Source organism: Babylonia areolata, chromosome 25, assembly GCF_041734735.1.
Source record: "Babylonia areolata isolate BAREFJ2019XMU chromosome 25, ASM4173473v1, whole genome shotgun sequence".
NCBI lineage: Eukaryota > Metazoa > Mollusca > Gastropoda > Neogastropoda > Buccinidae > Babylonia > Babylonia areolata.
In genome coordinates this window covers 9059541-9083470 of record NC_134900.1, presented here as the reverse complement: position 1 = coordinate 9083470, position 23930 = coordinate 9059541, and the positions used below count along the sequence as shown (strand labels likewise).

Sequence of the window (23930 nt, the reverse complement as noted above, 5' to 3'; positions counted from 1 at the left end):
ACATGTTGCAGTAGTAGTTGTAGTGTCATGTGTGTGTGTGTGGTGTGTGTGTGTGTGGGTGGGTGTGCGTATGTGTTGCAGTAGTATTAGTGTCATGTGTGCGTGTGTGTGTGTTCTCTCTCTGTCTCTGTCTCTTTCTCTCTCTCTCTGTGTCTCCCCCTGTATGCGCGTGCTCAGTAGTATTATCATAGGAGTAACAGTGCTGTTATTTTGCGTCATTCCTTGATATGATGTGCAATATTAGAGGAGAGAGATGGAGAGAAAGAGATGACCGTTTTGCTGTTGTCAGCAAAGTGGTCGAAGAGAGAAAAAGGCAGAACTGTTTGTCTGCTGCCACTCCCTGGCGACTCCAGCTGGCAGTACAAGGCAGCGGGTCGGCGACAGTGGTGGCCGGATACCATCAGTTTGACACTCGGGGTGAAAATAGACCAGGCACTATCTTTACATCAGTGGTGTGTGTCGCGTGTCTTCGTGTTGTTCTTGGAACTCTGCCACGTTACTTCCTCGGTGTCTTTCCAGGGATGCAGCAGCAAGAAGTGTATGTCAGCTCACTGATTACTTCACGTAGAAGTGTATGTCAGCTCACTGATTACTTCACGTAGAAGTGTATGTCAGCTCACTGATTACTTCATGGAGAAGTGTATGTCAGCTCACTGATTACTTCACGTAGAAGTGTATGTCAGCTCACTGATTACTTCATGTAGAAGTGTATGTCAGCTCACTGATTACTTCATGGAGAAGTGTATGTCAGCTCACTGATTACTTCACGTAGAAGTGTATGTCATCTCACTGATTACTTCATGTAGAAGTGTGTGCCAGCTCACTAATTACTTCACATACAAGTGTATGTCAGCTCACTGATTACTTCATGGAGAAGTGTATGTCAGCTCACTGATTACTTCACATACAAGTGTATGTCAGCTCACTGATTACTTCATGTAGAAGTGTATGTCAGCTCACTGATTACTTCATGTAGAAGTGTATGTCAGCTCACTAATTATTTCACTTAGAAGTGTATGTCAGCTCACTGATTACTTCGTGTAGAAGTGTATGTCAGCTCACTGATTACTTCACGTAGAAGTGAATGTCAGCTCACTGATTACTTCACGTAGAAGTGAATGTCAGCTCACTGATTACTTCATGTAGAAGTGTATGTCAGCTCACTGATTACTTCATGTAGAAGTGTATGTCAGCTCACTAATTACTTCAAGTAGAAGTGAATGTCAGCTCACTGATTACTTCACGTAGAAGTGTATGTCAGCTCACTGATTACTTCACGTAGAAGTGTATGTCAGCTCACTAATTACTTCATGTAGAAGTGAATGTCAGCTCACTGATTACTTCATGTAGAAGTGAATGTCACTCACTGATTACTTCATGTAGAAGTGTATGTCAGCTCACTGATTACTTCATGTAGAAGTGTATGTCAGCTCACTGATTACTTCATGTAGAAGTGTGTGTCAGCTCACTGATTACTTCATGTAGAAGTGTATGTCAGCTCACTGATTACTTCACGTAGAAGTGTATGTCAGCTCACTGATTACTTCACGTAGAAGTGTATGTCAGCTCACTGATTACTTCACGTAGAAGTGTATGTCAGCTCACTGATTACTTCACGTAGAAGTGTATGTCACTCACTGATTACTTCACGTAGAAGTGTATGTCACTCACTGATTACTTCATGTAGAAGTGTATGTCAGCTCACTGATTACTTCACGTAGAAGTGAATGTCAGCTCACTGATTACTTCATGTAGAAGTGTATGTCACTCACTGATTACTTCACGTAGAAGTGTATGTCACTCACTGATTACTTCACGTAGAAGTGTATGTCACTCACTGATTACTTCACGGGTTAACGACTGCATTTCCCCGATAGCAGCGGGTTCAAAACTGTGCAGCGTGTCTTTTCTGTAATAACTGAAAGAATTTAAATGAAGATTTTTCAGTTTTTGACATTTATTTGAGTGGAAAAGGCCCTACCGAAAAAAAACCCACCACTATCACTCCCTTTATTTCCCTTCAGTAAATTTGCTTCCACGTACAGTTGACCTCTGTGGCAACTTGTCCACACTTCACCCCTGGCACCCCAACTTACACACACGTAAGCGCTAAGCGCGTGCATACACGTGTAAAAGATTTTAATCCACGAGTCTTTCATATATGTGGAGTGATGGCCTAGAGGTAACGCGTCCGCACAGGAAGCGAGAGAATCTGCGCGCGCTGGTTCGAATCACGGCTCAGCCGCCGATATTTTCTCCCCCTCCACTAGACCTTGAGTGGTGGTCTGGACGCTAGTCAGTCATTCGGATGAGACGATAAACCGAGGTCCCGTGTGCAGCATGCACTTAGCGCACGTAAAAGGGTTGTTCCTGGCAAAATTCTCTAGAAAAATCCACTTCGATAGGAAAAAGAAATAAAACTGCATGCAGGAAAAAATACAACAACAAAAATGGGTGGCGCTAGAGTATAGCGACGCGCTCTCCCTGGGGAAAGCAGCCCGAATTTAACACGGAGAAATCTGTTGTGATAAAAAGAGAAATACAATACAGATACGTTTTTGTTGGTGGAAAGGGACTGTTTGGATTATAGGGTTAACGACTGTATTTCCCGGATACAGTAGCAAGAAGTGTATGCCAGCTCACTAATTACTTCACGGGTTAACGACTGTATTTCCCGGATACAGTAGCAAGAAGTGTATGTCGGCTCACTAATTACTTCACGGGTTAACGACTGTATTTCCCGGATACAGCAGCGAGAAGTGTATGTCAGCTCACTAATTACTTGACGGGTTAACGACTGTATTTCCCGGATACAGTAGCAAGAAGTGTATGTCAGCTCACTAATTACTTGACGGGTTAACGACTGTATTTCCCGGATACAGCAGCAAGAAGTGTATGTCGGCTCACTAATTACTTCACGAGTACCTAGATTGTCTGAAACACCATGGTTTGTTTCCTTGTTAGATTCAGCGAGCACTTGATTTTGATGAAATGCTATCACCCTTCATGCATTCTTGCTGTTCATTCAGGTCACTCCTGTGTTTCCGAAAGGAGTATATGGAATTAATAACATTATTCATTGCGTGTCGATATGAATATGTGGTATGTGAATGCGTGTAGGTTGATGCTTGCGTGTGTGCGTGTGAGAGTGAGAGTGTGTACATGCATTTATGAGTCTGTGTGTGTGATGTTGGTGTGGGTGTGCGCGCGCGCGTGTGTGTGTGCATGTGTGTACGTGCATGCATACGTGTGTGTGTGTGTGGGTGTGTGTGTGTGTGTGCACAGGTCTGTCAGCGGCAGGGTTCAGGCAGTGGCTTCGTGACGCCCTGACGTCCTGCGGTCCGCGGGAAACGGTCACCGTCACCGTCTTCACCTGTATCCTGCTCTTCCTCTTCGACGGTCTGCAGGTCAGGGAGTCGGGGGAGGGGGGGGGGGCGGGGACAGCGGTACTGGTCATGATGATGACTGTCATGACTGTGTCATGATGACTGTGTCGTGATGATGACTATGTCATCATGATGACTGTGTCATGACTGTGTCGTGATGATGACTGTGTCGTGATGATGACTGTGTCATGATGACTGTGTCGTGATGACTGTGTCATGACTGTGTCGTGATGACTGTGTCATGATGATGACTGTGTCATGACTGTGTCGTGATGACTGTGTCATGATGATGACTGTGTCGTGATGACTGTGTCATGATGATGACTGTGTCATGATGACTGTGTCGTGATGATGACTGTGTCATGGCTGTGTCGTGATGATGACTGTGTCGTGATGACAACTGTGTCATTACTGTGTCGTGATGATGAATGTGTCATGACTGTGTCGTGATGATGACTGTGTCGTGACTGTGTCGTGATGATGACTGTGTCGTGATGATGACTGTCGAGATGATGAATGTGTCATGACTGTGTCGTGATGATGAATGTGTCGTGATGATGAATGTGTCGTGATGATGAATGTGTCATGACTGTGTCATGATGATGACTGTGTCGTGATACCTGTGTCGTGATGATGACTGTGTCGTGATGATGACTGTGTCATGACTGTGTCGTGATGATGATGACTGTGTCGTGATGATGACTGTGTCATGACTGTGTCATGATGATGACTGTGTCAATGATGATGATGACGGTGATGGTGGTGGTGTCAGGGCCATGGGTAACTAACCAGAGTGGGCATACACGGGACACTTTCAGTATTTTGAAAATTAAAAATTTTTGAAAATTAAAAAACGCACATATATTCCTCTCTCTCTCTCTCTCTCTCTCTCTCTCTCTCTCTCTCTCTCTCTGGCAACAGGCAAGCCTTAAGGAAAAGAACAATGCAATGTAGATATGATTCTTCAAATGAATAATGATAATGATTAAAAAAAACACAAAAACATATGTATGTGTTTGTATGTTTTGTTTGTTTGTTGTTGTTTTAGAATCATGTTGTTTGTTTTTGCCTTCTTGTCTGTTGCCGATTTCTTTGACTACTTTAAGTGTTACCTTTTTTTGTACTGTGTATTATTAGGCTGTTGTTTTAGTTTAAACAGTTTTAACAAACTTGTTAGGTACAGATCACAAATACTGATCGAGACAAAGTCAGCAATGACTCGTTTGACTTTTTTTTCTTCTTTGTTTTCTTTTTCTTTTCTTTTTCTTTTCTTTTTTTTTTTTTTTTCGTTCTTTATACCTTTTTGTGTAGATTTATTTTGTTTCTGGGGGTTTTTTTTCGTTTTTTTTTGGGGGGGGGTCGCCCCTGTGCCATTTTTCCCTCACAGCCTTCCATCATAGTTATCTTGGCAGGTTTCCCCCACCACACACACCCCGTCCTCACCCTTCTCCACGCTTCTACGCTCCGCTGTTCTCCTCTGTCGTTCCTCCTCCCACACCCTCTCCATCCTCCCGTCCCCTCTCTCCCACACCTTGCCCCCTCTCTCCCACACCTTGCCCCCTCTCTCCCACACCTTGCCCCCCCCTCTCTCCCACACATTGCCCCCTCTCTCCCACACCTTGCCCCCCCTCTCCCACACCTTGCCCCCCCTCTCTCCCACACCTTGCCCCCTCTCTCCCACACCTTGCCCCCTCTCTCCCACACCTTGCCCCCTCTCTCCCACACATTGCCCCCTCTCTCTCTCCCACATCTCCCACACATTGCCCCCTCTCTCCCACACCTTGCCCCCCCTCTCTCCCACACCTTGCCCCCTCTCTCCCACACCTTGCCCCCTCCCCCCCTCTCTCCCCACACCTTGCCCCCTCTCTCCCACACCTTGCCCCCTCCCCCCTCTCTCCCACACCTTGCCCCCTCTCTCCCACACCTTGCCCCCCTCCCCCCCCTCTCTCCCACACCTTGCCCCCCCTCTCTCCCACACCTTGCCCCCTCTCTCCCACACCTTGCCCCCCCCCTCTCCGGCACATTGTCCAACTTCCCTCACTTTGGGAGGAGGGGGGTGAACTCGTGCTCAGGTGGCCGTCATTGCACGTGAAACATGGTTGTCCGTCGTCTTCAACAGTGAGCCTGACCAGCTAATTGTACAGAGTGGCAACTCTCTCCATTCACAAGGTACACAACTTCAAGTCAGTGCTGCTTACACTACCGATTCAGCTAGCATACAGGTAAATGTACATTGGAACAAACCCAGACACTTCGTCAAAAAAGGAAGCGCCGGGCCTGTCCTATACCAATCATTTGACATGTGCACACAGCAGCAAAGACAGAAGAAATGTGCGAACACAAATTAGCTTTTGTTCAAGACTGGCATAGCCGCTTTAATCCTGAACAAGCCACACAGAACACGTGGACAATACAGAACAAACACATGGTTGCCTCGGTGGTTAATCAACTGGAAATTAACAAATAATGAGGCCAGGAGCTGCGAAAGATACCTTGCTCAACACGGCGACACGGGGTGTGTACAGGTATTTTACTTGTGTGTGGAACGTGGTGAACAAATCAACGGAAAGTCTCTTTTTGTTGTTGTTTGAATTTTCACTTTGTTATGGCGCACAGCTGGAGGGATAGCGTGTTCCAAACATTACAGAGTAGATTAATCAACAGAAAGAGCATTGGCATCGCTCTTTAATTTTTCATCAGTTCTCGTTGTTCTTTCGATGTCTCACATCCAGACTGCACAAGCTCTGTATAGAAAGGAAGGTGGCAGAATGGTTAAGACGCTCAGCTGCCAATACAGAGAGTCCGTGAGGGTGTGGGTTCGAATCCCGCTCTCGCCCTTTCTCCTAAGTTTGACTGGAAAATCAAACTGAGCGTCTAGTCTTTCGGATGAGACGATAAACCGAGGTCCCGTGTGCAGCACGCACTTGGCGCACTGAAAAAGAACCCATGGCAACGAGAGTGTTGTCCTCTGGCGAAATTACGTAAAATGAAATCCACTTTCATAGGTACACAAATATGTAAGTATGCACTCAAGGCCTGACTAAGCGCGTTGGGTTATGCTGCTGGTCAGGCATCTGCTCAACAGATGTGGTGTAGCGTGTATGGATTTGTCCGAACGCAGTGACGCCTCCTTGAGAAAGTGAAACTGAAACTGTATACTGTAGTTTTACGCTGTGCGCAGCTTTGTTCTGGTTATGACTGATATAAGCTTACGTGTGCATATGGACCGTGTTCAAGACCTGGGGCAGAGAGGCAGCTTCAGTGGTTAGCACTTACTGAAAGACATTTGAGGACATTTCTGACAACAGTTTGTCCTTCCTTTTCTTTCCTCTATCCTCGCCCCCCCCCCCCTCCCTCCCTCCTCTTCCGCTCTCATAATGTAATGAACCAGCGTCATGTGTGGCTTTCCATGTTCCGTGTGTTGTCAGGGGAAAGTGGGATTATTTTGAATTGGCTGAGTGCTGAAGCAACCCCAGTTCCACATTAACAAACACGAAAAAAAAAGGGAAAACAAAATATTTTCCCAGCTCCGTGCGCTTTCAGAAATAATCGATGGACCAGATCCTAGCATTCAGGAAATTAACTCGTGTACCTGACACACCCGAAAACGGAGTGCAGTTGCCTGACTAGAACTGCGGTAAGACACGTAAAAGCCTCGTCGAAGGTACGAGTGAATATTGGAATTGCATTCCGAGAACACGCTGCACACACACACCATACGTACGCGCGTGCATACACACACACACGCACACGCACACGCACACACACACATACATACATACATATCTCGGTAACGGCGCCTGGTGGGTAGGGTAAAGTGTGGAGATTTTTCCGATCTCCCAGTTCAACATATGTGCAGACCTGTTCGTGCCAGAACCCTCTTCGTGTGTATACGCACGCAGATGATCAAATACGCACGTTAAAGATCCTATAACCCGTGTCAATGTTCGGTGGGTCATGGAAACAAGAACATACCCAGCATGCATACCCCCGAAAACGGAGTATGGCTGCCTACATGGCGGGGTAAATAAACAAAACGGTCATATACGTAGAATGTTACATGTCTGTCAGAGTGTGAATGTGTGGGTGCGTGAAATCTGATTGAATGACACAGGAAACGAAATGAACGCCCAGTGGCAGCCGTCAGTCGGCTCTACCCAGGTAGGCAGCCTGTTGTGCAAATGACCCCGTGTTTGTAAAGCGCTTAGAGCTTGGTCTCTGGCCGAGGATAGGGGCTGTGTAAGTACTGAGACAATCAATCAATATATATATATATATACATACATACATACTGAGACGGGCGCGCGCACACACACACACACACACACACACACACACCAACACATTCCGTAAGTTTTACACAAGTCAGGAAGACTTTCAAAAAGGATGGTGGGAAAAGACTTTTTTTCCGGTCCCCTGCTGACTGTATCCACACCTTCCCCTCCACTCTGTGTGACTGGCAGAGTGAACGTCCACGGCTTGTCAACACCATCCATTCAGTCTAGAGGAGAAAACTTGTTATTGCCCCCCCCCCCCCCCCCCCCCCCCCCCCCCCCCCCAGCCTCCCACTCCCCTCCCAAACATTAAGGTTGGTGTTGTGAAAACATACAGAACGTTGTGTTTTCAATTGTAGTTAATGTCGTTAAAGCATTCTGAATTTTTTTTAAATTAAAATGCCGATTGGTGTAAATCTTTGACAAAGAAGCCATTAATTTTTTTTTTTTAAATGGAGAGGTAGCGAAAGGAAGTCTTCCCTCTTTGCTTATTTGTGTTTTTGATAGGCAGCCAACTTCATGGTTGAAGAACCTGTTGCACTGGTAGGGCAGGGAGTGGGGGGGGGGGGGGGGCTGCAGTGTGTGGTGGGATTTTTTGCGTGTGCGACCTTTCTTCTTTCTTTCTTTCTTTTTTTTTTTTTTTTCTCACCATTAAGCTTGCTACATTCCGCATTTGGTTATAATGCATGCTGTTTGAACGCCAGCCATTCACACCTCCCGGCCTGTGGCAAGCCAATCTGATAAGTGGCTAACCACATACTTGGCATGGAACACTGATCACTACCATGCTAGTATCAGACTAACATGATTGTGGTGGTTAAAGAGGACTTAGAAGAATACCATGCTAGTATCAGATTAACATGATTGTGGTGGCTAAAGAGGAAGAAGAATACCATGCTAGTATCAGATTAACATGATTGTGATGGCTAAAGTGGAAGAAAAAATACCATGCTAGTATCAGATTAACATGATTGTGATGGCTAAAGTGGAAGAAAAAATACCATGCTAGTATCAGATTAACATGATTGTGATGGCTAAAGTGGAAGAAAAAATACCATGCTAGTATCAGATTAACATGATTGTGATGGCTAAAGTGGAAGAAAAAATACAATGCTAGTATCAGATTAACATGATTGTGATGGCTAAAGAGGAAGAAAAAATACCATGCTAGTATCAGACTAACATGATTGTGGTGGCTAAAGTGGAAGAATACCATGCTAGTATCAGACTAACATGATTGTGGTGGCTAAAGAGGAAGAAAAAATACCATGCTAGTATCAGACTAACATGATTGTGGTGGCTAAAGTGGAAGAAGAATACCATGCTAGTATCAGACTAACATGATTGTGGTGGCTAAAGTGGAAGAATACCATGCTAGTATCAGACTAACATGATTGTGGTGGCTAAAGAGGAAGAAAAAATACCATGCTAATATCAGACTAACATGATTGTGGTGGCTAAAGAGGAAGAAAAAATACCATGCTAGTATCAGACTAACATGATTGTGGTGGCTAAAGTGGAAGAATACCATGCTAATATCAGACTAACATGATTGTGGTGGCTAAAGTGGAAGAATACCATGCTAATATCAGACTAACATGATTGTGGTGGCTAAAGTGGACTTAGAATACCATGCTAGTATCAGACTAACATGATTGTGGTGGCTAAAGAGGACTTAGAAGAATACCATGCTAGTATCAGACTAACATGATTGTGGTGGCTAAAGAGGGCTTAGAAGAATACCATGCTAGTATCAGACTAACATGATTGTGGTGGCTAAAGAGGGCTTAGAAGAATACCATGCTAATATCCGACTAACATGATTGTGGTGGCTAAAGAGGGCTTAGAAGAATACCATGCTAGTATCAGACTAACATGATTGTGGTGGCTAAAGAGGGCTTAGAAGAATACCATGCTAATATCCGACTAACATGATTGTGGTGGCTAAAGAGGGCTTAGAAGAATACCATGCTAGTATCAGACTAACATGATTGTGGTGGCTAAAGAGGACTTAGAAGAATACCATGCTAATATCAGACTAACATGATTGTGGTGGCTAAAGAGAGCTTAGAAGAATACCATGCTAATATCCGACTAACATGATTGTGGTGGCTAAAGAGGGCTTAGAAGAATACCATGCTAATATCAGACTAACATGATTGTGGTGGCTAAAGAGGACTCAGAAGAATACCATGCTAATATCAGACTAACATGATTGTGGTGGCTAAAGAGGACTCAGAAGAATACCATGCTAGTATCAGACTAACATGATTGTGGTGGCTAAAGAGGACTCAGAAGAATACCATGCTAGTATCAGACTAACATGATTGTGGTGGCTAAAGAGGAAGAATACCATGCTAGTATCAGACTAACATGATTGTGGTGGCTAAAGAGGACTTAGAAGAATACCATGCTAGTATCAGACTAACATGATTGTGGTGGCTAAAGAGGACTCAGAAGAATACCATGCTAGTATCAGACTAACATGATTGTGGTGGCTAAAGAGGACTCAGAAGAATACCATGCTAGTATCAGACTAACATGATTGTGGTGGCTAAAGAGGACTCAGAAGAATACCATGCTAGTATCAGACGAACGGAAAGACTGACCCTTGTCTGTTTTGCCCGTGTTGCAGTCGTCGTTTGCAAACTACATCTACACTTACGCCCACGATTCGCATCTCGAGGGACTACACAAGTATGAGGGAGCGGTGCTGGATTCATGCTTCTGGGTGAGTCCTGTTTTTTTTTTGTTTTGTTTTTTCTTTCTTTTTTCTTTTTTTTTAATTTTATTTCAGTTCAGATAATTGGAAAGGTTAACTTGCCATGGCCTTGGAGAGTAAACTGACATCCACAGTGCCAATGGGTCAGCACAGGAAGGCACGATCCAATCCTCTCCCTCAGGCGTTTTGACCAGCCGCTGTTCAGTTTGTTTCTCAAGGCGGCGTCACTGCGTGTGGACAAATTGATATATACACCACACTACAAAAGCTGGACAGCAGCCAAACCCAACGCGCTTAGTCCGGCCTTCAGTGCTTGCACATTTGTGTACCTGTCTCGGTTTCTTCTGCAGAAAGTTCGGTCGATTACGCTCGCTTTGCCATGGGTTCTTTTCCACTGCGCCAAGTGCGTGCTGCACACGGGACCTCAGTTTATTGTCTCATCCGAATAACTGGACGCTCAGTTGATTTCCCAGTCAAACTTGGAAGAAAGGGCGAGAGGAGAGCGGGATCGGAATCCAGACCCTCGCGGACTCTTAACCACACCTTAACCACTGCGCCACCTTCCTCACCTACGGCAACCGAAGTAGGTAGCCATTCACGCCAGGGGGGACTGGAAATAAAGCGCCTTTCCCAAGGACACAGTGGAGTGATGGCCTAGAGGTAACGCGTACGCCTTGGAAGCGAGAGAATCTGAGTGCGCTGGTTCGAATCACGGTTCAGCCGCCGATATTTTCTCCCCTCCACTAGACCTTGAGTGGTGGTCTGGACGCTAGTCATTCGGATGAGACGATAAACCGAGGTCCCGTGTGCAGCATGCTTTTAGCGCACGTAAAAGAACCCACGGCAACAAAAGGGTTGTTCCTGGCAAAATTCTGCAGAAAAATCCACTTCGATAGGAAAAACAAATAAAACTACACGCAGGAAAAAATACAAAAAAATGGACGGCGCTGTAGTGTAGCGACGCGCTCTCCCTGGGGAGAGCAGCCCGAATTTCACACAGAGAAATCTGATGTGATAAAAAGAAATACAAATACAAAATACCACGCTGAAACGGGCTTGGAACTGCGATCACTAAAGAACACTGAATCAAAGGTCCAACGCCCAACTGATTCTGTCTCGACGCCTCTGGAGACAGTGTAGGGACTATCAAATAACATCACTGTGAAGATTTCCACGTCCCTTCTTTCTCCGATCTTTTATCTTCCTTCAGTTCATCATATTCAAGCACAATTATTTCCTTATATTACCAGTTATCGAAAAATTCAGAACAAGAGTTACTAGGGTTTTTATTATTTTATAGATGGCATTAAAAAATGATCATTTCTGTTACTAAAGGATAAGTTTTTGACATAAGTTCGGCTGTTAGACTGGTTTTCGGCAAACGTTTCATGTCTTATCACTAGGAGGCAGTTTAAAGAAGTCTGATGTTTTTTAGATCATTAATTTGTTTCAAAATATTGAATATTGGTATATTGCCTGCAATCCTTGCCTTTTAGAACAGGAATATAAATGTGAGATACTCCAGCCTGCCATTATCGTGATGATTTTTAATGTCTGGCATCAGTTTAGTTGCTTTGCATTCTCACTCATAACGGATTGCCATTTCAGAGGATATCAAACATTACCATAAAATGTGTTCTAGATATTTACCTTTAGAATATAATCTTAGTCCATGTAAGAGATATTCTGTTTGAAATGCTCACCATCTTGTTGGCTTACATTATAGAAAGGATGGTCAAAATTCAAACATTTGAAGAAGAAAAAAAGTTATAGGGATATCTTTTATTAATTTTTTTTTTAAAGACTAATTGCATAATGTAAACTTTATGAGAGGTGGCAGGGAAGAAAATAGTTTCATTACCCACAACACATATGTGGTCATTATCTTTCATCTGATGGATCTCCCTCAAACTCCTCTTATAAATGAACAACACTAATAAACTGGCATCTTTATTGATTTGATATGGATACCTATATAGCGCCTATAGCGATGTGGAGTGATGGCCTAGAGGTAACGCGTCCGCCTAGGAAGCGAGAGAATCTGAGCGCGCTGGTTCGAATCACGGTTCAGCCGCCGATATTTTCTCACCCTCCACTAGACCTTGAGTGGTGGTCTGGACGCTAGTCATTTGGATGAGACGATAAACCGAGGTCCCGTGTGCAGCATGCACTTAGCACACGTAAAAGAACCCACGGCATCAAAAGGGTTGTTCCTGGCAAATTTCTGTAGAAAAATCCACATCGATAGGAAAAACAAATAAAACTGCATGCAGGAAAAAATACACACACAAAAAAAAAAATGGGTGGCGCTGTAGTGTAGCGACGCGCTCTCCCTGGAGAGAGCAGCCCGAATTTCACACAGAGAAATCTGCTGTGATAAAAAGAAATACAAATACAAATACAACATCCTCGGTCGGAGACCACGCTCAAAGCGCTTTATGAACTGGAGATCATTTGCACAAGCAGTTGGGTAGAGCCGACTGACGGCTGACATTGGGCGCTCATCATTCGTTTCATATCATTCAATCGGATTTCAGGCACGCACACATACACACTGAGACATGTAACATTTAATCGTTTTTTTTGTCTGTGTTGTTGAGGTTTTCAGTTCCACAATGTCTGGATATTTGGTTAATGACCTCTCACTAGGCCTCAGTGGCTCACTTCCATGGAGAAGGGTATCTTTGCCAGTGACAATGAAATGTGTCGGTGCCATAGAAACATGACTGGATTATATTACCATCAGAATCTGATCTTTTTAGTGGTTCCAGTTGGGTTCGGGTTTGTTGACTCGATAGGATTTTGGATTGGATTTGCCACCGGACAGAATTTGGATGGGTTGGACTGCTTTGCATGGCAAGTTGATTCTTGGTTGACATAGACTGACTTGAACTGATTGTGACTTGACTTGTGTTTGATTCAGTTTGATTTTGATTTCTTTTCTTATTTTCTTTTTCATTTTTCTTTCTTTTAACTTAATCTTAGTTTTAGCTACATGATTTTATTTGATGGATTTGATTTCATTTCAGGGGCTGTTTGCGCTGGGCCGAATGATCGCTGTGCCGTTGGCAGCGCGTCTTACCGCTGCCTTCATGCTGCTGGTCAATATTGTGAGTGTTGATCCCTGATTGACTGACACATTGTGACTGACTGACTGACACATTGTGACTGACTGATGGCACATCGTGACTGACTGATGGCACATTGTGACTGACTGATGGCACATCGTGACTGACTGATGGCGCATTGACTGACTGATGGCACATCGTGACTGACTGATGGCAACTGACTGACTGATGGCACATCGTGACTGACTGATGGCACATCATGGCCGACTGATGGCACATTGACTGACTGGTACATGACTGACTGATGGCACATTGACTGGTACATGGTTGACTGATGGCACATTGACTGACTGGTACATGGTTGACTGATGGCACATTGACTGACTGGTACATGACTGACTGATGGCACATTGACTGGTACATGGTTGACTGGCACATGGACTGTCTGGTACATGACTGACTGATGGCACATGGACTGTCTGATGGCACATCATGACTGACTGATGGCACATTGACTGACTGGTACATGGTTGACTGATGGCACATCGTGACTGACTGATGGCGCATTGACTGACTGATGGCACATTGACTGACTGATGGCACATGGACTGTCTGATGGCACATCATGACTGACTGATGGCACATTGACTGACTGATGGCACATCGTGACTGACTGATGGCGCATTGACAGACTGATGGCACATTGACTGTCTGATGGCACATTGACTGTCTGATGGCAATTGTGACTGACTGATGGCGCATTGACTGACAGGTACATGGCTGACTGATGGCACATTGACTGTCTGATGGCACATTGACTGACTGATGGCGCATTGACTGACTGATGGCACATTGACTGACTGATGGCACATTGACTGACTGATGGCGCATTGACTGACAGGTACATGGCTGACTGATGGAACATGGCTGACTGATGGAACATGGCTGACTGATGGAACATGACTTGAGTCGTGGCACATAATGACTGAGTGATGGTACTCAACTGGCTGAGTGATGGCACACGACTTGCGGAGTGATGGCACATAATGACTGGCTGAGTGATGGCACATAACGACTGGCTGAGTGATGGCACATGAATGACTGGCTGAGTGATGGCACATGACTGGCTGAGTGATGGCACATGAATGACTGGCTGAGTGATGGCACATAATGACTGGCTGAGTGATGGCACGTAATGACTGGCTGAGTGATGGCACATGACTGGCTGAGTGATGGCACATGAATGACTGGCTGAGTGATGGCACATGAATGACTGGCTGAGTGATGGCACATAATGACTGGCTGAGTGATGGCACATGAATGACTGGCTGAGTGATGGCACGTAATGACTGGCTGAGTGATGGCACATGACTGGCTGAGTGATGGCACACGATGACTAGCTGAGTCATGGCACATAATGACTGGCTGAGTCATGGCACATGATGACTGGCTGAGTGATGGCACATGATGACTGGCTGAGTGATGGCACATGATGACTGGCTGAGTCATGGCACATAATGACTGGCTGAGTCATGGCACATAACGACCGACTGACAGACGACACATGAATGAATGAATGACGGCACACGATGACTGATGGCACATGACTGACTGACACATCGTGAATGAACGACTGGCACACACTATAAACATGTCATATTTATACGTTGATGTATTTTATCAAATAGACACAACAGTTTATCCTTACATTTGATGATTATTGCAGAAATGTGTGTGTGTGCAAAGAGTGGCAGGGCACGCCTGTTCTTCGTGCGTTTTAACTCGCTCCATACGAACGGCGAAAGAGACGACGTTAACAGCGTTTCAGCACAATTACCATCATCAAAATATTGCAAGCGGAAGGCTGTTATACTGAAGAGGTGAATGTTGACGAAGAATACCACAGTTCTGACGACGGAAGCTAAAGGTTGGGTCATTCAGACACCCACTGGACATCCGAGGGGTCTGTGTAGTGGAGAAGAGAGGACTGGCCGTACTGAGTGAGTTAAGGCCAAACAGTAAATCACTTTTCAGCATTGCTATACAATTAACGCAGATCCATTCAAAGTAATGCAAACGTCGGGGTAAGCATACTTGTGTGTTTTCTATCAGTGTGTGTATGAGTGCGTCTGATCCATGATCTCCTGTTTGTTTGCCTGTCTGCACCTGTCTGTCTGTGTGTGTCATTGTGCATAGAAGCCTGTGCACTTGATGGTAGGTGAGAGAGGGGGAAACAGAGCCAGACAATCGTAAAATGGTGCTCCAGTCTCAAAGGACCAGGCAAGCCGGGGAAATGTCAAATAATGCCGTGAATGATGGGGAAAATAAGAGCAGTGACAGTGTTTCTGCCATTTGCACACGGTGTGATTACCCACTGAACACACCAAGGACGGACTCTGTGTGTGTGTGTGTGTGTGTGCGTGTGTGTGTGTGTGTGTACATGTGTTGTGTATGTGTGTGTCTCTCTCTCCCTCTCTCACCCATCCCCCTCTGTTTGTGTGTATGCTCGCGCGCATGTTTGTGTGTGTGTGTGTGTGTGTGTGTGTGTGTGTGTGTGTACTTGCGTATGTGTGTCTCTCTCTCTCCCTCTCACCCATCCCCCTCTACTTGTGTGTATGCTCGCGCGCATGTTTGTGTGTGTATGTGTGTGTGTGTGTGTGTGTGTGTGTGTGTGTGTGCGCGCGCGACCAGTTGCAGTAGTATCAGTAGTAATCATTCCCTGAAGATGACGTGCGTGTGTGTGTGTGTGTGACCAATTGCAGTAGTATCAGTAGTATCATTCCCTGAAGATGACATATTTGTCTTCGACACATCTTTCATTCTGTTATATTGTGCTGTATATTGATTTAGTTGAGTGTTTTTTTGTTACATTTCATGATGCTTTACTCAAGGCCTAGCCAGTGCATTTGGTCCATGCGACGGTCAGACCACCTGCTTCCTTCTGTTTTTTTTCCAAAGCAGATGTTTTGAAGCGTGTATTGATCAGATCGCTCGCTACAACACCCCCTTGAAACTGAAACTGATATAAGACAGAAGCTATGCTGTCGTTTCTACAGATGTTGCTTCTGTCACTCACGATATGGAAGCTGTAAGTCGATGGCTGCTGATAAAGCTTCTGCCCCTGCTGCGATGGTCTACAGCCACTAGTGTTACTGTTTCTGGTATAAGTCTAATACCAATGATACTGCCTGATGTTGCTGCTTCCAACTATTGCTGCTTCAAAAACGACTCGAATTGAGGCCGAGTGATAGGTACACTGTGTCTTGTACCAGTACTACCGCTTTAGCTGCTGTTAATATTGCTCACGAACATTACCGATACTAGTGCGGCCGGAAAAGAAAGGCTTGCTTCTATTGATTTTGGAATCGCTGCTCGATCACTAATGTTGCTGCTGCCATTGTCACCACCGTAAGTACTGCAACTACGAACAAAACCTCTGAAGGTATAGGCTGTTTGCTACTACCACCATCACAGAAGTGATAAAACTTTAAGGCCTGCTACTTCAGTGCCATTATTTTTAATTGCCACTTCAGCTATTGTTGTCACCCTGCTTTTACAATCTCTGCTAGGTTATTTTCTTGTGATTAAGAGTGTGTGTGTGTGTGTGTGTGTGTGTGTGTGTGTGTGTATTCGTGCGCGCACGTTTCGCCTGTGACTGTTAAACATATTAGATTGTTCATGCGTGCGTTCATGTGTTGACAGACGGGGTGCTCTTTGGCACTGCTGCTGACACTGATCTTCCGGAGGAGTCACGTGATGATGTACGTGGGCACGTGCAGCGTGGGGCTGTTTGTGTCCAGCCTGTCCCCCACCGCCATCTCCATGGGGGAGCAGTTCATCGACATCAACCGTGAGTCTCGGCCTGTCTGGTCGGCCTGTCTTGCTCTCTACACCTAGGCCACCATGATTGGTTTCCGACTTTTCTTCCTCCGCCTCCTTGTCGTCTTTTCTGTTCCCTCCTCTTACTCCTTATCCTCTTACTACTGCTTCATTTTCGTCTCCTCCTCCTCCTCCTCCTCCTTCCTCCTCTCTTGTCCCTCTTCCTGTCCTCTTCGTCCTCCTGCTCCTTCCTCACTGCTACCGCGTCTGCTTCGTCTCCTCCGCCGCCACTCCCCCCTCTCTCTCTCCATCTCTACTTCTTTCTACTAATACCCCCTCTTCCCCCGTTCTCTGTCTCACTCTATCTCTACGTCTCTCGCTCTCTCCTCCTTTTCTCTCATGTGAGTCCCTCCCTCCCCCTCCTGGCCCCTCTATAATCCTCTCTTTTCTCCTCCTCTCTCCCCTGCTCTTTCTTCCCTCGAAATATTTTACGAAAGGACTATCAATTTTAAGCACTGCAGTTTCCGCCACGTTTGTTCCCACTACTATAAAGCTGCTGTCACAGTTCCACTTTCTTTCTGAGCAATGTGGAACTTCAGTCAGGAGTCATGCAGATTAGACGTCACAAATGTTACATGACTACGTCGGACAGTTTGGTGTCAGAGGCACGTGCCAGTGCCAGTTTTATTTTAGTTTACTTTTTCCCCCCCCGGTGGTGAGATCATTTTGCCGTAGAAAATCAGAAGTAGGTTATGTAAGAAATAAATGATTTTTTTCCCCTCCTGTCATTTCCGTGTCTGCTGCTATTCTGACAGCCATGATTTCATCAGCCGTAAAATGTATTACAGTGTGCTCTTCATTGTCATCAGTGGTTATTTCTATCAGTGAAAACACTGTTGTTTTGAAAGGGAAAAATAACACCACGTTCGTTGCATGAATGCTCCGAAATCTATAAACCTGGATCACATTTGTGTGTTGTCTGAAATCTAAGACATGTGGAAGTGACGTCAAAAAGTTGCGATGTCATATCGAAAAGGAAAACTATGATTTCATGACGTGGCACTTACGTGATGTCCTGTCGAACATTACGTCAAAAAGCTATGATGTCACGACGGAAGTTGAGGCATCCTGTTGATTGTCATGTCAAAAAGCTTTGACGTCATGTCGAAAAACTCTATAGTTAATGACTGCTGCGGAAAGTATGGACATTCCTGTTGATTTAGCAATTGATATTGAACTGTTACTACGAACACCACGTGGCTGATGATAACACTTCACGAGTCCACTGTTGTTCATAGAGTGCTCTTGCCACCACAACATCCAGCTGCTGATGATAAAAATTGCTCATTAAACTTATTGCAGTTGTGAATATACTGCTGGTAGGATTGCTACCAGTTTGTTATTGAGGGCTGGATATAAAATATATTTAATTTTTTAATTTATTTTTTAAGCAGCTATGCTTACTCCACTACCGTCATGAAATAAAAATTCGTTTTGCTATTGTGACAATCAGTGTAATACTGCTGTTATGACTGTTGCTTCCGCTATACTTGCCGACTTTACTAGTAACTGCATAAACTATAACCGCAACGGCAATGAAGAAAAGTACCACCATTATAGCCACATGAAGGCGTAATGGTCTACCACTCGTGGTGCTGACCGGGGTGTGGCTAAAGGGAGACAACTGTCTTTTTCAGCCACTATCGCGACCTGCCTGGTTGTTGCCGCTGCATTGGGAGAAGCTCTCTGCCCCATCATTGTGGGCAACGTGAGTGTCTGGTCATGGCTTTGTCTGTTCGTCCGTTAGTCTGTGTCTTTGTCAGTCTGCCCCCCTCCCCCTCTCTCTCTCTCCTGTGTATGTAATCATTATGTGTTGCCAGAATTATACAGCACATCGACCGCATTTTTGCCTACTTTTAATTTTCTAGATTATCTTTCAGGCAGTATGTGTCATGGTTTGATGTTCTTGGTTTTCTTTCCTGACATGTGGGTTACACTGCATGTGGGGTGGTGGCCTCGTGCTAATGTCCACAGGTTCAAATCCCATAAACGGACGACGTTTTTGCTACCCACGCCCCCTCCTTTAGTGGTGGTCTGGGTACTAGTCATTTAGTTGAGATGATAAATCGAGGTACTCTTTACAGCACGCACTTAACACACGTTAAGAAAAAAAAGGCAACAATACACATGAACACACACACACACACACACACACACACACACACACACATATTCTGTTTATTTTAATTTCTTTAGAAATGTATTCAGGGGGTAAAAAGTGTTCTTAAATTTGAGTAGATCTATCAGAATAGTTTGAAACTTTATGATTTCAGTTTTTGTCAGGTCTTTATCTGACGTTTTATATTTGTGATTTTCATGTGTTTGGTTTCAGATTTATGTATTCCACGCTGAAACAAGTAGGAAAGGATACCAGTGTTTTATATTTATGTGTTTTTCATATGTTTGGTTTCGAGTTTACGTATTCAATGCCGCAACAAGGATGAAAGGATGAGAAGAGCTTTGGGGATTTGATTCAAGTAACCTGTGCCACAACATGGGTTTAAGGATGAAAATACCTTTGTATGTTTTTATCGTCTTTTATTTTCTTTACTTATAATTTATTTCATTCATTGTAATCTGTGATTGTATTTTGTATTTGTATTTCTTTTTATCACAACAGATTTCTCTGTGTGAAATTCGGGCTGCTGTCCCCGGGGAGAGCGCGTCGCTACACTACAGCGCCACCCTTTTTTTTTCTTTTTTTTTTTTTGTATTTTTCCTGTGTGCAGTTTTATTTGTTTTTCCTATCGAAGTGGATTTTCCTTCAAAACTTTGCCAGGAACAACCCTTTTGTTGCCGTGGGTTCTTTTACGTGTGCTAAGTGCATGCTGCACACGGGACCTCAGTTTATCGTCTCATCCGAATGACTAGCGCCCAGACCACCACTCAAGGTCTAGTGGAAGGGGAGAAAATATCGGTGGCTGAGCCGTGGTTCGAACCAGCGCGCGCAGATTCTCTCGCTTCCTAGGCGGACGCGTTACCTCTTGGCCATCACTCCTTGTATGGGTGTATGTGTGTGTGTGTTTGACAGCTGGTGGTGAGCATGGGCCCCAGCAGTTTCCTGGTATTCTGTGTGACCTTCAGTCTCCTGGCCCTTCTCCTCTACGGCGTCCTGCTCTGGGGTGGCCGCCAGACCCCAAAGTCTAAAGGTAACCATCTGTGTGGTGATTTGTGAGTGTGTGTATCTGAGTGTGTGTTGGGTATCGTGTGTCTGTGTGTGTGTGTGTGTGTGTGTCTGTGTGTGTGTGTGTGTGTGTGTGTTGGGTATTGTGTGTGTTGTGTGTGTTTGTGCATGGTGTATTGCAAGAGTGAGTGTGTGTGTAATGTATTGTTGGGTTTTTTGTGTGTTATGTATTAGATGTGTTGGGTATTGGATGTGTTGGGTATGTGTGTGTGTGTGTGTTTTATTTTGTGAGTATTGTGTGTTGTGTAGTGTATGTTGTGTACTCCACATGTGGTGTTATGTGGTGGTCTCCACTGTCCAGGGCGGAGAGGGTGCTTTCACAGTCTGGCTCCATGACTAAACTCTGTCACGACCCCCCTAGGGAAGAGGTCGAGAGCTGTTTTGAAACCTAACACCCACCCAAATTCACCAGAAAACACAAACACAGATTACAGATGTTTTTCTCCCACGCAAAATGTATCCTCTTCCGCTCTATCCTGCTCACACAACCATACACATGCAGCTTATACTTGCAAAAAAACAACAACAGCAAAACTACATATACCATTACTACAAAACAGAAGTCACTTGCAAAACCACCTCGCTTCTTCCAAATGTTCTCAAAAGCGTTTTTCCACACGCACACTCAAGAAAAAAAACAAACCACCCCAAAACCAGACTGGCACACAAATATTCGTGCTTTAGTGTGGGTCTTAGCCAGCTTCAGGAAGCTTTCCTTTCAAGAGAAAAAAAAAGAGTTTGGTCGATGTCTGGTGAATTGGGGTGGGTGTTAGGTTTTGAAACAGCTCTTGACCTCTTCCCTAGGGAGGTCGTGAGTAGGCACCGCCTTAATAGGTAGCATCCTTTCTATGAGAACAGGCACTACAGAAAAACACCGGAGTAACTCGGGAGCAATGCAGGGTCTCCTTTGGTGTGTGTCTTCCTGGCAACCCAACACTGCTGACTTCCTGTGTCTGCCGGGACTGCATCAGACAAACCTGGTGTGTGTGACTGAGGTGAACTAGGGATGAGTGACGTGGGCATAATGCCACTGAAACGGTGCAGATGATGGGGTAGTGACCCTCCACTTCCGCAGAAATTTATGAAACAAAACAAAAACCCTTTGACGTTGATTTTTCTATCCAGGTGGTGACCAGCATCACAAACCCCACCTTTCACTGTATTCAAGTGTGTGTTGGGGTATTTTTTGTTGTTGCTTTTTTGTTTTTTGTTGTTTTTTTCCTTACGATGAAGGTTAAATTTTGTCTTCAACATCATCACCATGACAACTTTCCTGTGACAAGTTGCATATTACACAAGCATGGTAATAGTTAGCAAGGGTATTTTCACAGAAGAAAAAAAACAAGCTTCAAAAAATGATAATGAATAATAAGTTATAAAAAGAAAATAAATAAATAAATAAATAGATAAAAAATGAAAAATAAATTTTTAAAAAGTTATATATATATTTAACAAAAAAAAAGTAATGTGACACCTTGATTCCCAACTGGCTGCACACATATGATAGTCAAATGACATAGTTGACAGGGGACGCCATAGAGCTACAACTGCCCCAATGCTACCAAGTTGACATATGGTGAAGGTTTTCTAACAATAGTGGGGTTTTTTTTTCTTCTTTATTTTGTTTTTTGTGTTAATTTTTTTGCCATCTCATGATCTACACCACTTGAATGGTGCTGTTCATTTCCAATCCCCAGTACACAGCCACTACAAGGTTCAGCTTTCACAGTCCCAACATCGGCAGTCCACAGGGAACTTCTTCTTCTTCTTCTGCATTCACTCGTATGCACACGAGTGGGCTTTTACGTGTATGACCGTTTTTACCCCGCCATGTAGGCAGCCATACTCCGTTTTTGGGGGTGTGCATGCTAGGTATCTTCTTGTTTCCATAACCCACCGAACGCTGACATGGATTACAGGATCTTTAACATGCGTATTTGATCTTCTGCTTGCATATACACACGAAGGGGGTTCAGGCACTAGCAGGTCTGCACATATGTTGACCTGGGAGATCGTAAAAATCTCCACCCTTTACCCACCAGGCGCCGTCACCGTGATTCGAACCCGGGACCCTCAGATTGACAGTCCAACGCTTTAACCACTCGGCTATTGCGCCCGTCTCACAGGGAACTATCAGTCACATTCTGTTTTCATTGATCTTTGTTCACTTTGCTGTGGTGCAGCCTTCAAGAACAGCTCCTTCGTGTGGCTGAACGGGCAGACATGGCGGCAGGAAGGGGAGAACACCGTGATCCGGCCCGCTAGCGTCAAGTACTACAGCCGTATGGACGAGGAAGGTGAACCCTACCCCGATCCGGCCCCCCCCTCTGTTGCCAAGGATGGCAACCACCACCCACGTGGCGCTGCCGACAAGGCAGAGTGAGCCCATGACAGCAACGGAAAGAGACGGTGGAAGGGGGTGTGGTGGGGATTGGTGGTGTGTGGGACATCGCTAACTGAAATGGAAAACGAAGATCAACACATGGTGCATCAGAAAATATCATGACGGCTAAATAAGTTGCATAAGCATGTACCTACGCGAGGAGGCAGTTGTCCATAGTTCCTCTGAATGAATCTGACGAGCTGCTTAATATCTTATCGGGGTGCTCAGTATTTTTTAGTTTATTTATGTATTTATCTACACAGTGTTTATTTTTATTCTTCTAACCATTGCGCCCTTACTCTGCATTGTATCCTTGCCAGTCCCGTTTCATCCAGAGTTTGTTTACCAGTAAGATCTTTACAGGATACAGAATGAGGTTGTTACTAACTGATCCCCAGTTCTTCACAGGGTACACAATGAGGTTGTTACATGTAATAAAATCCCCCTGTCTTTACAGGGTATTGAATGAGGTTGACAGTTACCTGTCTTTACGCAATACAGAATGAGGTTAACAAATACTCCTTATCTTTACGGGGTATGAAATGAGGCTGTTGACAAATACCTCCCCCCATCTTTACAGGGAACAAAATGAGTTTTGCAAAAAAAAACAAACAAAAAAAAACCAACAGGGTAATAAGGTTGTTGACAAAATGACCCCATCTTTGCCAGGGTATGGAATGAGGTTATTAATATACCCCCATCTTTACTAGTGAGGGTATGGAATGAGGTTGTTGACAACCCCCCCCCCCCCCCCCAGAAAAAAAAAAAATAAAAGGGTATGGAATGGCATATACAATTACCCATCTTTACAGGGTATGGAATGATGTTATCAATTAACCCCCTCCCCCAGTGTGGAATGAGATTGTCAACAATTACCCCCATCTTTACATGGTGTGGAAAGGGGTTAACAATCACCATCTGTACAAGATACAGAATGATGATATTAACAATTACCTCCATCTTTACATGGTATGGAATAAGGTAGTTAACAGTTGCCTATTTTTACAGGGTATGGAATGAGGTTAATTACCCAA

The 23930-nt window shown here is 44.6% G+C and overlaps 1 protein-coding gene across 1 annotated transcript in view; it reads left to right on the top strand.

Annotated features, from left to right (window-relative positions):
- The window catches only part of LOC143299811 (major facilitator superfamily domain-containing protein 4A-like), a 177830-nt gene extending 154351 nt beyond the window's left edge, over positions 1-23479 (top strand). The window contains exons 5-11 of the mRNA XM_076613266.1: positions 3286-3407; positions 10296-10391; positions 13412-13492; positions 17153-17300; positions 18967-19037; positions 20361-20478; positions 22697-23479. Of these exons, the coding sequence (XP_076469381.1) occupies positions 3286-3407; positions 10296-10391; positions 13412-13492; positions 17153-17300; positions 18967-19037; positions 20361-20478; positions 22697-22896 (836 nt within the window). The 3' untranslated portion in view covers positions 22897-23479. The remainder of the gene's footprint in view (positions 1-3285; positions 3408-10295; positions 10392-13411; positions 13493-17152; positions 17301-18966; positions 19038-20360; positions 20479-22696) is intronic.
- Positions 23480-23930: the final 451 nt, after the last annotated feature.